The sequence below is a fragment of the Amborella trichopoda genome, chromosome 12 (genome assembly GCF_054954075.1).
Source record: "Amborella trichopoda isolate Santa Cruz 75 chromosome 12, AtrichopodaSantaCruz75HAP2 v2.0, whole genome shotgun sequence".
In the NCBI taxonomy this organism is placed as follows: domain Eukaryota; kingdom Viridiplantae; phylum Streptophyta; class Magnoliopsida; order Amborellales; family Amborellaceae; genus Amborella; species Amborella trichopoda.
Window position 1 is genome coordinate 45,559,739 of NC_142347.1, and position 17,300 is coordinate 45,577,038.

Genomic DNA, 17,300 nt, shown 5'->3' on the forward strand with positions numbered 1-17,300 from the left:
ATGGGCATCAAGGGGCCTATATTTTGAGTGTTTCGTTTATCTTTCTTTAAGATGTATTTGGATTAGGATAAACATGGGTCCATAGAAAAGATAAAGTTAAGTTTCTATAAAAAGTAGAAAAAGGTATAGACGTAAGTACGTGCCTCTTTTGAGTGATTTGCTTTTTCTATTTATTGGGTTATTTAGAGAGAGAAAAAAAGATATGCAAAAATAAAGGGAAACTTTTGGGGGCTTTTGGAGAAAAAAAAAATTGTAGAGAAGAAGGCTTGGTGAGAGACTGAGTCTTTGGTTCACTCAAGTAAGTTACCTTATAATTTTATCTATTTGATTTAGTAAAAAATATCGATCGTTTTCGCCCGTAGATATAATCACTACTAGGATATCGATATCTTGGGCTCATATTGATATACATCATTATGGATGTATGGGTATATATCTCTTGATAATATTAGGTATTTAGAAGATAAGAAATGACCAAGTCAAAGTTACTTAGTCATCAAGTTAGTTTGGTGATAAGGCCTCATACTATTTACCTCTATCTCCAAGAATCATACTATATTTATCTCCTATAATTATGTGATTGTCCTCTATATATAGAGGTTCTTATTGGTGTAAACATTCATCCAAAATAGGGAAGATGTAACCCATTGGACTTTGGATCAGTGAACGTAAAGCTTCGGCCTGAACCACGTAATGTTGTGTTATCTCTTCTTCTCTCTCCATTTAATGTTTGTGTATGTATGCTCCCACGAATTCTAATATGGTATTTGAGCAGGCTCCCACAAATTCTAACATGGTATCAGAGCAGGATAATCTATCAATAGGGATCTATTGCTTGCTCACGGGGGTTCGCCGGCGTTGCTTCGTCTCTCTTGATCATGGTCCAGGTGTGTTCGTCCATAGTCGTGGAACGAGTTGAAGCTGTCCCTATTTCTCTCTCATTCTTTGCTTCATTTTTGAGAGGATGTTCCCAAAGGCAGAGAATGTTTCATGAAGTGCCTTGTTATCAATTGCCTTATCCAAGTTCTTAATAAATATATTGGCAGTCCACTTTTACAAATACTCAGATCTTTGTGAGAATACGCGGATCCCTTTGGAATCACCTTCTCTCTCTAAAATACAAAAAAAAAATATAGGAGAAAGAAAATGCCAAAGGAAAAGGCCTGTTCACGAAACCCTAGATCTGCAGAGACGTTGGACGTTTCCCACTGTTATGGTGGAATAGGGTTTGAGTTGCCCACTCTTACACTCGCTCTATCTCTGCTGAGGGTCATTTGTAGCCATGGCTCTCGTGGCTGATCTTGCTAGAGAAATCTGGCCGGAAAAAGTTGCAGAGGTGATCAAAATAGCGTCTCATTTGTGTGATAGATTCCTGAAACACATCGAAAAGATCTTGCTAGAAAACTTTCAGTGGTAACAAGTAAGCCATCATCGTCTTCTCAGTTGGAACACTTTGATAGGCTACCTGATTCTCTTCTTTTACTGGTTTTAAACAAGATCGGGGATGTTAAAGCTCTAGGTCGATGTTGTGTTGTGTCAAAGAGGTTCCATGCCCTAATTCCTCAGGTAGATAACGTTTTTGTTACGGTAGATTGCGTGGGAGCATACATGCACAGAAATTGAATGAAGATACAAGAAGAGAGAACACAACATTTATGTGGTTCAGGCTGAAGCCTTACGTCCACAGACCCAGAGCCTTTGAAACACCGTGATTGTTAGCAAACACAGATCCAAGCAACTTGCTCCCACGAGGATCGAGAGCTTCCTGCAATAGTGTTCCTCAAATTGCCCCAAATAATGCATGGCTTATCTATACGACGATCTCTGGGGCGCTGCAACTCTCTCTCTTTACCTCCGGCTAAGGGCCAGGGAAATTGGCCCCATTTTCAATTGCCCCAGGGTTATTGTCAGAAACAAAGGCATCTTCTTCAAAGGAAACACTAGTTTTCTCTTGGTTTGTAATAGAAGAGGCACCTAAAATCACACAACTCTCCAATGTTGAACCAAAATCTGCCTCCCATTTCAACAAAACCCCCTCTTCAATCCCCAATTCACCATCAGGAAGAACAATTATAATGCTTTGGATCTCAGTGAAATCTTTCAAAACCTCATTGGGAGAATGGTGAGATACTTCGGTTAAACCAGTTTTTCTTAAGCCTAAAAGGTGTTGCAGAACCTGTAATGGCTTTGAGAAATTGTGTACAAAAAACTAAAAAAAAATGCTGAAAACCCCTTTCCCCTTTCCTGATATCCCTGTTTCTTCATTAGAGTTGACACAATCTATCATAACAATAGCGTTATCTACCTGTGGGAGCAAGTCGCAAGGATCTGTGATTGCTAAAGATGACGGTGTTTCAAAGGTTTTGGATTGACACCTTTGATTTTTATTGGCTCTTCCAAGTGCCTTATGTTTGATGATCAAATCTTTCGATCCTGTTTGATGATCAAGTTTTATTTTACTTGATCATGTTTGATAATTGAGTTTCTCGTTACTCAATCTTATTGGATGATGGAGTTTTTCGTCACTCCATCCTGTGTGATGATCGATTTTACTTGATCCTGTATATTCTGGATGCTTATATTTAATGATTGAGTTTTCCATTACTCAATCCTGTTAGATGATGGAGTTTTCCATTGCTCCATCCTGTGAGATGATCAAATTTCGTTCCCTTATTCGATCCTATCTATTGATCGAATTTTTCGTTACTCGATCCCTGATGTTCTTGAGGCTGTCTATTCATGTGAGGCTGCTCGTGAGGCCATCTGTTCTTGAGATATGCTATTTTTTGTGTTTATTGTTCACATAATCTGAAGAGCACTACTCGTTTTTGACAACTTAGTATTATTCAAACTCTAGCTGTTTTGTGTGAAAGCATCTTGAGTACGAGGGGGAGTGTTAGGATATGGATATCTAGGGCTCATATTGATATACAACATTATGGATGTATAGATATATATATCTTGAAGATAAGAAGTGATCAAGTCAAAGTAACTTGGTTTTCAAGTTAGTTTGGTGATAATGCCTCCTACTATTTACCTATATCTCCAAGAATCATACCATATTTATGTCTTAGAATTGTGTGATTGTCCTTTTTATATAGAGGTGTACTTATTGATGCAAACATCCATCCAAAATAGTGAAGATGTAGCCCGTTGGGCTTTGGATCCATGGACGTAACGCTTTGGCCTGAATCACGTAAATGTTGTGTTCTCTCTTCTTCTCTCTACTTTTAATGTTTTTGCATGTATACTCCCATGAATTCTATCATGGTATCAGAGCAGACTCCCACGAATTCTAACAGTCACGTCTGTGGCGAACCTCTAAATCCTGGAGTCATTTTTTTGTTATTTATTTCCTGATTTGTTTTTCTTGTTTGTTACTTGTTTTTTGTCGATTATAATTTTTTATGCTTTATTTGCCAAAAATCAATCCGTAGGGTTTAAAGCTTCAGCGCACAAAAGTACCTTTGTGTTCATGTGTTGTTTATACTTGTATGAATTTTCCATGTTAGTTTGTTATTTTTGCTCACTATTTTCCTTCTAGCCGGATGGATACTCCTTCCTAGTGGGATTCCATACTGTGGAATTTCAGTTTCCACATCTAAGTGCCTTCCAAAACAGTTCCAACCCCAAGAAAATGAAAAGAAATATTAAAAAAAGTTCATGTGCAGTTTGGATCCACTTAAAAGAATAAAATCCTAATTACGGAACCAAGTCTAATTTTTAAACAAGCCTAAACACGAACTAGAATTCAACTTCTTTTAAAAAAACTCGCATCTTAAAATGGATTTATTAAAATGAATTCAACCTTTTTTAGAAGAAAGAAAATTAATAATATGGTCATGCAGGAGCACTCCACACGAGCTTTTGACCAGTACATCAAACATAGTTGGCTTGGAAAAGTCCATAAAGCCCTCTTCTCCCTCGATGTAGACTTGGCTTAGCTAAGAACTAAAAGAGAGCTGTCACAAAAAATGATACATGGCCGCATGCCATGCTCCAAAAATTTAGAGGCCCGAGGCCTCTCCAACACTTTGTCCTCCACGAAAACGAGTGAAGCTTTCGTTGAAGAGAACCAGGGAATATGCAACTATGATTTATGTGCTCATAGTCCATAAGTACTGACAGTTGCATTTATTTGATTGTTACAAGGTGGTCAAAATTAATATTGACCATTGGATTTTGAGTGGCTGCATTTATTTCATTGATCAAGCTCAAAGTTCAAAAAAATTTAACTCGAAGTTTATGACATACCAAAGCTATCAAATTTCATGTCAGGCGGTTAAAAATAATTGTGACGTCAATGTACCAAATGTAAATGGTCTCATGGTATACAATCCTTTATTATTATCATTTTGCTAGTTGTGATCCAATAATAGGATGGGATGACTCAAATTTCACTCAAAAATATTTTTTAAAAAATAAAAAATTAGATAATATTTTGGCATGACATGAGCCATCTTAGCTATCAATTCAAATCAAACGGCTAAGAATTGGGGTTACATATAATTTATATATGGGTGGGGTCACATAGAAAGCTTTCCCTTTAAGTTATAATTATTATAATTTTATATTAGTAATTATTATGATTTTATAGTATAAGAATACTAACTTAGATTTTTTTTAAAAAATAACTATCAAAATATAGTAATAAAAAAATCATATAAGGTGGAAAGCCTTCTTGTAGAAATAAAGTTGTAGTAATCGATACCATTCATTTTAATTAGGCAGTATAATCTTGACATTGTCTTAAAAAAATGTCAAAATTTGGAATTGTTCTATGAATTTTTACACAATGAGACCATTTATTCATAGTAAGGAAGTCACAATCAACCGATCATATGTCAAATTTAAGGGAAAATTATAGATGCCCCCAAAATGAACTTTATAAGCATTTCATTTCCCAATACTTTTTAATATCACACTATAAACTATTTTTTTTTGTTTTTACCTCAATAAAAAAGTAAATTATTTAAAAACTAAACTACCCTTTCCCTCTCAATCTCTCTCTTACTCTATCCACCTCTCTCTATCCACCTTCTCTCTTTACCTGCCCCCCTCTGTCTTTCTCTCTCTACTCACCCAAGTTTGAATCTTTAATATGTCGTCTTCACATATCCGATTTTTTACTATGTTTTTTTTTCCCAAATCCAAAATATTCACAATTTTATAACTTTTTTTCTTTTGGCGATTTATATTTTTTACCGGAATTTTTCCCGTGGCTTTTTGAAATAAAATCGATTGAATATATTACTAGTCCATGACCTGATAACTATGGTATGACCGAGGGCGGTCCAAGAGTTTCACTGTCAAGGGTACAAATGAGTATTACAATGATTCTCATTCATTATTTTAATTTTCGTTTTTCAGTTTTTGCAAAACAAAATATTGATTTCCACTCATCTTCGACCTCTTCCTAAACACCCAAAAATTTGTGAAACTTGACTCTCAGTCTCTCTAATTTTTATTTTATACAAGAGAGAGACAAACTTGCCCTTTCAATATAGGGTTAGAACAAAAAAAAAGAAAGAAAATTCCAGGAGCCCATGATGGAAATATCCGGAGTCCTGAATGGAGGAAGTGGTTCTAAACAATGCAAAAATAAAGAATAAACCTAAAATTAAGATGTCCATTACCAAAAGGAAAAAGTTTATATAAGGATGCAACCTTATAATGTAGAACTACGGATGCACCTAAAAAATCCATCAAAAAAGGTAGTTTTAATTTTGAAAAACCCTTTGATTGATCATCTCGACATTGAGATGTATGACCATGAAAAATACAAAGATTTTAAAGCTCATAAATAGTGCATTTTACAACATATTATCTACACCGTTTATTTTCAAGATTTTCATATGTTTATAGATCTACTTGATTTTAACCATTTTTAAAATTTAAAATTTTATAATTAGATATAAAAATAGATTTTGAGATAATCTTAACAAAATATTACATCAAAATTATATACCGTGATAAAATTTTGAAGGTGCACCATACCTCTACAGCTACGGATGCTTCCGAATGCCAACGGCACCCTTACCAAAATGAAGGTAGCTAAAGTTGCTCCTTCTGGTAATTTACAATACTTGGAAAGTGTAAGCACCATTTATTAGATGGTAAAATTCTTCTCAGGACTGTTCTCTCAAATCCATGAATGTGAAGACATTTATTCAGTCTCAATCAAAACAGTCTTATTTACTTGGTGTGCTAAAATGTACTTATGTAGGCTTCAGCATGTTTGGTTAAAGTGTTGACAAGTGATTGGAAAGGTGGACTACGGTCCGATCCCGGGGCTCCTGGTTCTACACTAACTTTTTCGAGTGGGAATTGGGAATTGGGAACTTTTAACAAAGAAAAGTAAGAAAAAAAGATTCAAAGGGGGAGGACTGAAACAATTTTATTGTTTCATTTCATCCGTTTTACTGAGAATTCTGATATGGGATAAAATATTTTAGTCCGAGCTGGCTTCGTGATTTTTTAATCACTCATTTCGACAACTGGAAATAAACACTACATTCTTTTACCTAATTCATAATTCCATTTTTTTAAAATAAAAAAAGAATAATGTATTTTTAGAATATTACTCTTTGTCATGAACATTATTTAATGTTTTCTTTAGGTAAATGTAGTTAGCTTTTTTGATTGGGTTGGTTTGCCCACCCATATTTTACATATTGGAAAAGTTTGGATGTGGTCCAATTCAAATGTAGTCCCTTTCTAAAAGTCCATCTCATAGAGGATCTGAAGACATCTTTAATCGCTCTTGATGCATTATCGGTTTTAGATTCATATTTTGCAACTCAAAAATATAAATAAGAAAAAGAAAATAAAAACTAGTCCAAAACTAAGCATTTGTATAAGGAAAATTGTTTCATGCAGGTTGGGCCGCATTTCTACAATATGCGGTCCAGAAGTATAAAGCATCCATATTAAAGATAGATGCAAATAGGTGGTTCATCTAGAAACAATTGTAACTAACGGTCCAAATTTTTTCTTAATATAATTATTATTTAGAAAAATAGTCTCTACCCCCCTCCTTGGGTTCACAAAAATCTCTCGTACCCTCTCAAGTTTAAAATTTTGGGGTTATGCTTTTCTTTGTTCTTTTTACAAATTAGATATTTTATTTTACAACCTTCTTTCCTTTCTCTTCCATTGCCTAAAACGAATCTTACCTCTGTAGACCCTGCTCTATGAATTTAGACATGAAAAAAAACTGATTTTTTTTTAAAAATATAATGACGTATCTTTTGAACTTGGAAATTGATTAATCAAGATCTTTATTACTATTGTTAGTGAATTATTATTTATTTATTTAAGTAAAGAAAATTTTCAAAATACTTATAAGAGATGAAATATTTAATAATTAAATATTATTATTGTTATTAATGTAATTATTATTGTTATTAATATAATTATTATTAACTATAATAATAATTATTATTAATTATAATAATTATTATCATCATCATCATCATCAATAAAATTTGTATATCAAGTCACAAAAAAAAATTACATATGACTATTGTATGGGTTTAGCCTTTTGTGATCATATTTGTAAAAAAACCAAAAAAAAATATAAGTACGAGGCTAATGGTCTCAAAGTATTAAACTTGAGGGGGTACAAGGGATTTTGGTGATTCTAAGGGGCTAATAGGGATGAAAATTTAGGGGAGGGAGGTAGAGGCCATTTTCACTTATTAGTTTTAGTTTTCAATTTTTTTTTTTTTTTTTTTTCATATTCATGATCTCTATGTTAAAGGTTATATATACTCTAAAAATTAGGATTAAATTATATTTAAAAAATATATTTATTGCCAAACCCGCATTTCTACGATATGCAGGCTGGCCGCATAGAAACGATGTCCTTTGTATAAAGACTAAAGACCAAAATTAACCATAAAAAAAAATAAAGTTGAAATAAACAATAGGTTTCAAAATCTTTCTCCTTTTCTCAAATTTATTATCATAGTATTCGATATTAATGACTAGTTATGCTCTGACTACATTTGGATTTGCCCAGGGGATATACCCGTAGTCATATAAATTTGCGTGACCAATTCATGCTCTCAGTAGGAATCGTGTGTTGGGCTTGGCCCAGGGCCGGTCCTATGCCCATGGGCCTGGCCCTGCCCTATGCAGGCCGGGCCAAATAAAATTAAATAAAAAACTAAAGGTAAAAGCTAAAAAAATAAGGCCAGGCCTGGCCCAAACCGGGTTGGTTGTGGGCTCTGCCCTAGATTTTTAGGGTCGGACTGACTGGGCCAGGCCATCCGGCCCTGTCGGCATTCGTAATTCCAAGTTCAATTCATAATGTTAAACTACCGAAAAATAAAAACAAAATATAAAATCAATGCTCTTAACATTCATGATGAGTGTGCTACCACAAGCTTTGTACACTTTCTACTTCAATTAATAAAAAGTGTTACTAAAAAAAGAAAAACAGAGATAGCATAGATGAAAAGCAAGTTGGAGCCATGGGCAAGCATTCTATACATAATAGTTATCCCTTTACCTAGCCTTCAGACCTAGCCGTCAGATCTGAAAGATCTAGGTCAAACCGTCAAAGGCTTATTTGATCTAAATTGGACATCTAGATGTGTGGAGAAGGATAGAACTTTTATACCGTAGGGAAAGTATAGAACTTCTATACAGTAGAGGAAGTATATAAACCTTTCCTTGAGCAATTGGTACACGTTATGGGGTATCTCTTCCTGGGGTGGGTGCACTATGATCATCATGATCTAAGGGTGTGAGTGGCACAATGGCAGAGGCATCTTCCTCAGATGCTGAGGAGCTACGAGTTGGTGTGGTTGCTTCAGTAATGCTCAAGGGGCTCTCCATATTTGCTACGGCAACATCTCTATTGAGCTCCACTTCTTTTACTCTCTTTCTTTGGCTAAAAGTTTGAGAAGGATGATCCCTCTCATTAAAGACTCTACCCATGCCATTCATCTGTTGCCATAGACCCTGTTCATCCACTCCAAAGCGATTGTGATTCTTAATCCACAAGCAAATAGAGAACCAAATTAGGGCTCCAATGGATGCAATCCCTACAATGAGGAAGAGGACCCAAAAGCAATCAAGGGTAAGACCAGTTGAAGTAGTTGCAGGTGAAGAAACTGGTTGTATTATATTTTTGCCAAACCAAGCCCTTTCGATGGCCTCCATCTTGTCTCCTTCCGTTACGTTGAGGACTGCGGCGGAGAAATCGGAAAGTAGTAAGGAGTTTTTGGGGAGGACCTGGGGACCCAGAGGAACAAGTGCAAAGATGGTGATTTGGAGTACCATGGACATCACACAAATTGCTAATGATAATCTCATAATTTTATAAGCAAATTTCCAATAATTAGGCAAGCTTCTATAAGATTTTATTTATTTGTTTATTTTTATCATTAGGCAAGCTCCATGCAGGAACAATTTATCTTTATTTTCTAGATATTATTTGTTCCTAAGGAAATTTAGTGGAAAAACCTTTTTTTTTCCATAGGATAATTAGGCTTTAATTTTCCCCTTCCTCAAAATGGGTGGTGAGAGACCCACATGTCCCATAGTAGTTTTCCTCTCTTCAAAAATGATTTCCTTAAAACAAAAAAGTAAAAAAGTACATAAAAGATAAAAAAAATAAAATTAAAAATTATCTGCAGCTCGTCTCATTAAATATGTTGCCATCTCAAAATCGAATCTCCAACATCCATTTCAATGGGCAACAAATCTAAGGGAATTGGAGGTCCAATTGAAATCTTATTTTAGAGATGCCACATAAAGAATAGTCTCATTAAATATAAGGGTAAGGCTTGTATGATAAAGGTGAGGCCCTAAACAATCAAAGTAAGGGGGACCTTCAAAAAGTATCAGTTCTAGAAATCTTTGTGATGGCCTGAAAAATTATTTCTATTTTAATTATAAAATTTAAATATTCAAGAATTGTGTAGATTGAGCATATCTATGAACATTTGAAAATCGTGAAAATTGATGGTCTAGAAAATACGTTGCATGATTCACTATTTTCAAGACTTGAAATCTATTTATTTTTTCATGTCCACACATTTTGAAGTCGAGGTGATTGAATTAAGGACTTTTGGCATTCAAACAACTTCTTCTAATGAACTTTTTGAAGTGAGTCTTAATTTGATTATTAAGAATCTCACCCTTATATAAACTTTTTCCTAACAAAACGTTGATTTGGAGTTCCAAAAAAGTTCCGTATAGTTTGCCAACCCAAAGTCAGATCCAAGTCCTCCATTTTGAATTGGCTTGAATTCAAGGAATTTGCAATTTTATGGAGCTCCAAATGAAAATTTATTGGAAGGATCATTATGTGAAGATAATTTGTGATTGTGAGGAAAAGTGAGGAAAAGTAAAGTCTGAAGTTCATGATGACACAATTTTTTTTTTAAATCTCACATCTACGAATTGTGTCCTTCAAATTATCAGCATCATCTCCCTGAAGAATGCGAATTGTGTCCTTCAAATTATCAAGCATCATCTCCCTGAAGAATCCAAGTTTATTGCCCGTAAGGGTGCTTCTTTTTTATGTATTTACCATAGGATGTGGTTTGCATAAGGTTACAACTTTAAAAAATCAAAGTAAGTTTACATTCAAATGATGTCGTAAAATGTAATTTTAACATAAAAAAATATTAGAATGGCCAGATATTATATTTTTTCTCTAATTATAAAATTTTAAACCCCCCAAAAATGGTTCACAAGCAGGCCGATAAACACATGAAAATCTAGAAAATGAATGGTCCAGATAATGAATTGCATGATGTATTTTTTTTGGGACTTGAAATCTTTTTTTACTTTCCTATATCCATACATCTTGATGTGGAGAAGACCGGTTAGATAATTTTCCAACGTCAAAACAGCCTTTTTCAATGGCCTTTTAAGATGCATCTTAATTCTAAAATATAAGACATCAACCTTACCATCAATTTTTTCCTTTACCATAACTTTCACCTGTGCTTTCGGGGGACTGTAATGGTTGTGCATGTATGTGAATGTGAACATTTGAAAAAATATGTGTGCTAGAGAGAGAGAGAGAGATCTTACAAAGCCATAGCCGGCAGTTCTAAAAGTTGGCCCAGCCATGGTGAATCTGTGATGGTAGTAAGCGAGAAACAGTTTGATTTTCGGAATCTCATCGAAGATCGCAGCAACCCCGCCGCCAGAACTTCCCATCAACAAGGCATTTGCATATTCATCAATGGTGCCACATGCCTTTAGTTTCGATTCCGAGAATCCCAACTTTAACAAGAGATCCTTAACATATGAATTACGTTGGTAGCCCACATAATCACCATTATTAATCAATTTTTGCACGTCTGTAATGGTGGGCTCTGACCTCTCAACTGTAAGAATCGATGCCAAGTTGGCTGTGTAATTGTTGCTAAGTATGAGCAAGACGAATAACCAGAGGATGATTACGAACCGTGACAAATTGTTTTTTATCTGATCACCTGGAGAATACCTTCAAAAAGTTAGAAAATCTAGTTTATTGACTTCATTCCGATCATTTTTTTTAGTGGTAAAATCTGGATTATCTTATATGTAAGTATATGTCAACACTCTTCCTTTGTTTAATTTACCTGTGAAATTTGGCTGATTAAAAATGAATCTTTATTAAATGGTTAGGGTGTTAGGTATCATGATGTCTTGAGTTCCATTTCGTATCATGAGTAAGAGACCTTTTTCCCACTAAACTACCCACCAAAGACAAAAAAAAAAAAAGATAGCAGCCCAAAAGTTAGACTTAAGTTAGTATATGAAAGTCATGGAATATGCTAGAACAATCATGAAATCAAAGTCTGAGCTTTCGGCAATCCAGCGCACAGTGTGTTTAATTACATTTTTAAAATGTTAGTATTTCTCCACAAGAAGCCTAAATGTATTTTTCTCAGATGGAAATGCTCCAAATCATTAAACAACTTCACTTTCGTCAGTGGGATCCTGAAAACAGTAATGTATCTGAGGTAAGAAATCCTAGTGACAAAGGTCATTTTTCCTTTCTCTTCATGGTGGATAACCGCCTTCTTTTCTCAAAAACCAGAACGAAGATGCACTCTTACACTCAAGTTCTATATGCTAGAAAGTCCCTTCCAAACAAAACTATGAAAACATCATCCAGTTAACTTTTAGATGATCTCTAACTTTCATGTAATAGCATTTATGCCAAAAGAAACTAAAAATAAGGATGAGGACTACATACGATGAGCAAAGACGAGCATCGAAAAGGAGAAATAGAGAGCCCTGCCCACTTGTTCGATCGGTGGCCCTCGAAAGTCCTCATTTATTCTATGCTCCAAAAACCAAATTACAAATGCCATGAAGAAGAAGAAGCATGCAGTTGTTACCCATAGCTCCAAAGTTAAAGGTTTCAAGAACACCAGCGCACTACTTTTCCGAACCTTCTCCGTGGGCACTATCATAGTCACCCCTGACTCGGTGTAAGGGAGTGTGAAGTCGACATGGTTTGATCGATTCGCAAGGATGGTCACATCACCAACCACTGCATCATATTTCTGTTTCCAGACAACCAATATGTGCCCATAAATTAAAAGAATCTATGTTTAATAGAACCAATTAAGTATATTTTACACTGCTTTAAAACCAATTACTACATGTATCACATTAAATAACAAACACCAAGAAAATTATTTGCATGAAAATTCCCTTATAAGTTCAAAGTATGACCTAAAAGAGAAAGCTTAAGCATGAAAATTGAATCAAAGAGAACAAAAATAAAAAAATGTAACAAACTTGAAGATAATAAAGGATGAAGGTCGCTTTTCATAACTGAAATTGAGCAAATTTTCGGGTTATGATATTTTGTCCAAAATCCCTAACAATTAAAGTTTATTATTATTAAAATTTGGGATATTCTAGCTATTTCATATAGTGGAATAAACTAAGGTTTTAGCAAAAAGAGATAATACATTGGACATGAGAAGTTAACTTGGATAGTACCTAACATATGCCAAAGATAAGTGCAAAAGGCCCTATAAAAGATGTGGCATTATTTGACAAAATACACTTAGCTTGCTTATGCAAGCAGATGTAACAGATGACATTAGTTTCTAAGTTTTGAGCAAGCTCCAATTTCGAATTTTTTACAATTTTTAATGTTTTTGAACTATAATTTATAGTGTCAGATAGACTGTAGGTTTTGGGGTTCAGAACCCCTAGGCCAAACTAAGTTAACCCACAAAAAAATTAATTCGTTTTTATCATATTAAGTCCTACCTAAAAGTACTTTAATATTGTATAACTAAGGAACGATCTTCTTGACAAGGAACCTACATTTTAAGGGCAGGTTTGACCCTGAAAGCCACCTTTGGTGTTTTGTAAATCCCTCTAATGTCATTGATTCCTCTCTCAGACCCAATGAGATCAAAACGGAAAAATATAATGTGATAAATTTGGAAATACGATAAAAAAAAATATGATCATGTGGATTTTTTCCAGACAATCAATATGTGGGATGGTGATAGAGCGAGGGTGCCAATATGTAGATCAATTAATGAATTTTCCGGTATGAAACTCGTCACCATCCAAATCTATTTTCCTCATTGACATGATGTTGTTATGGTCATATGGATCACAATATGCAGTCGCAAGTCACAACTACAGTCCAATATTTGATAAGGTTACCTACACTCTTTAGCATAAATTTGATTTCTACAAGATCATTCCACAAATACTTGATCTCAAAAGGGTTACTTACCCCAAGAAAAACCTGGTTGACTAAATCATTATAGGTTCCTGCCATTATTCCTTCACTATTTTCAAAAGGTACAAACTCATAAGGGAGTGCATAGGGTAAAACCTCCAATACTGCATTGAAAACATCAATAGAAAAACCTGTCACCCTCAGTCTATTGTCACCAGGGTCCCTCTCCACATTAACAAACTCCTTAAAACCATATCTTACAGGAACACCAATTTTTAACTTAACTCCACTAGTGGGGATAACCCAACCTTTAGGTACAACTGTTGATTCTCCTGGCCAGATCACTGGTTTGAGATCAGCCACATCGGCTGAGTAACCGTTCTTCTTATTTAGAATTTCTTGATTTAGATTCGATGAGAGGCCGTATATTGGTGACCAAAACCCAATTTCTCTAATTCCTTGTCCAATGATATTGATTATCTGAAAAGTGGAGACCTGGAGCTCGCCATTAACGAAGCGAATATTGCCAGTTAAGCCCGTGAAGTCGGTGTCTAAGACGGCATTTAAGAGTCTTGAGCCTACAGGAGAAATTCCTAGAGTTGAGAGATCGGTTGAGTTCACTTTTCCGACAATAGGATGAGGGAACCTGACCGCTCTTGTGCCGGATTTCTCAACTGCAAGAGCAAGGGCCCAAGTGGCATCATAGGCTCTTAAACCAAAAACATTTAAATCGGGGATTTCAATTTCATTTGGGTACTCTCCTCTATAAAATAGCTTCCACCTAGTTGTGAAATCGGCCAAACGTTTGGTCTTTTCTATGTATACTTTCACCCCCAAAACCCCTTGCATTGAGGCTATGACAGAAGGGTCAGTGGAATCCAAGAAAGCAGAGAGCCCATCAGTTATAATCCAAGCATACTCTTTGCTCATCATGCCGAGTTGTTGAACCTGTAAAAATAAGCGAGAGGCCAAAGGGGAAGTCGTATGGACTATGAAAATCCGTGTTTGCATAGTCATTAGCTTGTAGAGCTCTCCATTGATTAGCTCATTCGAGGCCGAGGCAGGAAGAACAGTTCTATGTTGAAGGTGAGAGCCAACTTCTAAGAGGGCATCGTTTAAGTACGGAATGAATCCGGCTCCGTATTCTGTGTCTTCATATATGGCTACCGCTTGCCTCCATCCGTAGGCTTTGAAGAGGGCAGCAATTGGTTTGGCTTGCGCCGAATCATTGAGAGCTGCCCTCACAAAGTAACGAGTATCCACGGAGGAGAGAGAAGGAGAAGTTGCAGAGAAAGAGAGAAGGGGGACATGGGATATATTTGCAAGATCAACCGTAAATTTGGCCTCTGCAGATGATTGTGGACCGATTATGGCTTGCACGCCTAAATTCTTCATCAGGTCCACAACTGTGCAACACAAAACCAAAGCACAAAGATTCAACTTGAGTGACAATATGAACCTCTATTTCTAAAATTGAAATAAAAATCCATTTACTTCCGAAATGCCTCTTACCCATCGTACATATGGGTAAAAGTTTTAACGCCCTAAAAATGGTTTACCTTGTGATGCATTATTGGACTTAAAATTTCAAGTTTTCCACGTTCCATTAAACCTTCACCATATTAGATCTTCAAATTCCATATTAAGAGACGTAAATGCATTTCCACACCAACACAGTATTTTGAGGCTTGAGGACCTCAATTTTGAACAAAATTAATTCGTGTGATTGTACCAAATATCATCAGGAATTGTATACTGTGAGGCCCTTTACTTTTATTATAATGATGTCACGATGAATATTAGCAATTAGATGTCAAATTTGATGATTTCAAAAAATTATTATTATTATTTAAAATCTAACAAGCATGAATAATTGTGTCCTTGTACTAAAATTAAATAGTCTCCTTCTATACTTTTCCTTGTCATAAGACCATAACCCACCAAAAATTGCACATATATCCAAGTAAGGTACAAAAAAGATGGTGTGTGCTTTGGATTGTCTTGAATGTGTTGGTACATGTATCTTAGTACCGCATTTGAGAGAGTGTGCGTGTGAAAGAGAGATTCGGGCTATCAGTCGACCTGCTGACTTAACGTGTCAATTCGAGTCTGTTCCAGACTCCTGTCCATCTTCTAGGCCCTGGTTTGGTCTTGGTGGACCCATAAATTTTTATATATAAACTTAAATTTATATTATTAAGTGGGTGCAGTTTGTATAAAGCTTAGACTCTAAACAATTAAATTAGAGCTTACCTTCAAATAGTGTTGAGAAATGTGGTTTCAATATGGGAAATCTTTGTGATAACCTTGAAATATATATTTTTCTTTATTTCTAAAGTTTAAAGTTTTAAAAATAGTGTGGATAGACAGATCTATGAAACCTTGAAAATCTTGAAAATTGATAGTTCAAAAATGTGTTACAAAATACATTATTTCCAAAGCTTGAAATCTATTTTTTTTCTCATGTCCATGCATCTTGATGTCCATACATCAATTTGGACATCGAAACAACCTCTTCTAATGACATTTTCGTGGTCGGCTCCAATTTTATTGTTTAAAGCCTCCGCTCTATATAAACTTTTCCCTTAATAAATACATATAATATATTTTTTAAAACATTATATTTCACCCTAAACTCACCCGACCCAAACCGATGGCTCGAAGTCCAACCATGGACATGTTGGTCAGGCCTGATCCAAACCCAACCCAACCCATTTATACCAGGGAGAGGGTGCGAGAGACAGTACCTGCTGATGCTGCTTGGACAACGTTTCCACCTGAATCTCTCGTAGAGAGAAGTAGTGTTGTGGTGTAGTTGGGGTGCTCTTTATAGAAATCTTGAAGGGCCATGCTTATGCACATATTACCCACTCTCCCAATCCATGTATCCATGGCCAAAACCACCCCCACATTAACACTACTTGATTGGGCTCTACCCGTTGCCACACAGAAGCACAGGCACAAAAGAAGAAGACTCAAAAGAAAACTTTTCGCCATCTCTCTTCTACCACATCCTGTCTTTCTTGATTAGAAGGTTGGATACAAAAAGCTTGAGGACATATAGAACCCAAAAGCTTGAAATATTAACACAAATACATTAGGAAGGTTGATTGTTCAAGTCATATTTTAAGGGCATTGTCTCTTTCCTAAGAGTCCTAAAGTCTCCATTACTATTACGGTCTTTGCTTTCTGAGAAATTGAACCACCTACCAAGACTCTTTGACTGAATGCTTCTTGCCGTGCAATTCCCCCCCGGTTACTTGAGGCTTTGACAGATGACCAAGTAGTTAATAGAAATAAAATTCAAACAAGATAGCTAGAAGATTTTCTTACATGCCAAAACATATTGCTGATTATCTAGGTGTATTTTTAGGACCCCGAATTTTTCGGATGTAACCTCCTCAACATAGTGGTCAACTTCATAAAAGGAAAAAGTTCATTTGCGGTCTATATGCGCCGGACAAAATATAAGACCCAATAATGAAGGGTGACCATTAAATTTAAGTATTTAAGAACTTGAATTCATTATTTTTAGAAAATCTTCATTAGATGATTCTAAAATAGATCTTAAAATTATAGATAAAAAAATCCTTTATTGTATGCAAGACGATTTCCGATCCAGATTCTT

General features: G+C 35.4%; 2 protein-coding genes across 2 annotated transcripts; both read right to left on the reverse strand.

Moving 5' to 3' along the window:
* Positions 1-1,858: 1,858 nt before the first annotated feature.
* LOC148779617 (F-box protein At4g18380-like) lies at positions 1,859-6,106 on the reverse strand. Its single transcript, XM_088852677.1, has 3 exons — positions 5,998-6,106; positions 2,231-2,328; positions 1,859-2,176 (listed from the first exon to the last, which is right to left on the reverse strand). Exons 1-3 carry the CDS (start codon positions 6,104-6,106, stop codon positions 1,859-1,861), a joined length of 525 nt encoding a protein of 174 aa, XP_088708803.1.
* A 2,497-nt stretch (positions 6,107-8,603) lies between these two features.
* Positions 8,604-16,772, reverse strand: LOC18435444 (glutamate receptor 2.7). Its single transcript, XM_006845489.3, has 5 exons — positions 16,420-16,772; positions 13,727-15,078; positions 12,212-12,524; positions 11,056-11,462; positions 8,604-9,243 (listed from the first exon to the last, which is right to left on the reverse strand). The coding sequence occupies exons 1-5, from the start codon at positions 16,667-16,669 to the stop codon at positions 8,698-8,700; spliced, it is 2,868 nt and encodes a 955-aa protein (XP_006845552.2). The 5' UTR covers positions 16,670-16,772; the 3' UTR covers positions 8,604-8,697.
* Between the last annotated feature and the right edge of the window lie 528 nt (positions 16,773-17,300).

What these genes read in the sequence shown, in the direction of transcription:
- LOC148779617 (XM_088852677.1), bottom strand. Translation starts at nt 6,106, where the DNA reads ATGGTGCTTACACTTTCCAAGTATTGTAAATTACCAGAAGGAGCAACT. An exon ending in AAGCATCCGTAGCTGTAGAG is followed by an intron (nt 2,329 to 5,997) that starts GTATGGTGCACC and finishes TAGCAATCACAG; the next exon opens with ATCCTTGCGACTTGCTCCCA. An exon ending in TATCAGGAAAGGGGAAAGGG is followed by an intron (nt 2,177 to 2,230) that starts GTTTTCAGCATT and finishes AAGCCATTACAG; the next exon opens with GTTCTGCAACACCTTTTAGG.
- LOC18435444 (XM_006845489.3), bottom strand. Translation starts at nt 16,669, where the DNA reads ATGGCGAAAAGTTTTCTTTTGAGTCTTCTTCTTTTGTGCCTGTGCTTC. An exon ending in GATGCTCGTCTTTGCTCATC is followed by an intron (nt 11,463 to 12,211) that starts GTATGTAGTCCT and finishes GGTATTCTCCAG; the next exon opens with GTGATCAGATAAAAAACAAT. An exon ending in GAACTGCCGGCTATGGCTTT is followed by an intron (nt 9,244 to 11,055) that starts GTAAGATCTCTC and finishes CTGGGTCCCCAG; the next exon opens with GTCCTCCCCAAAAACTCCTT.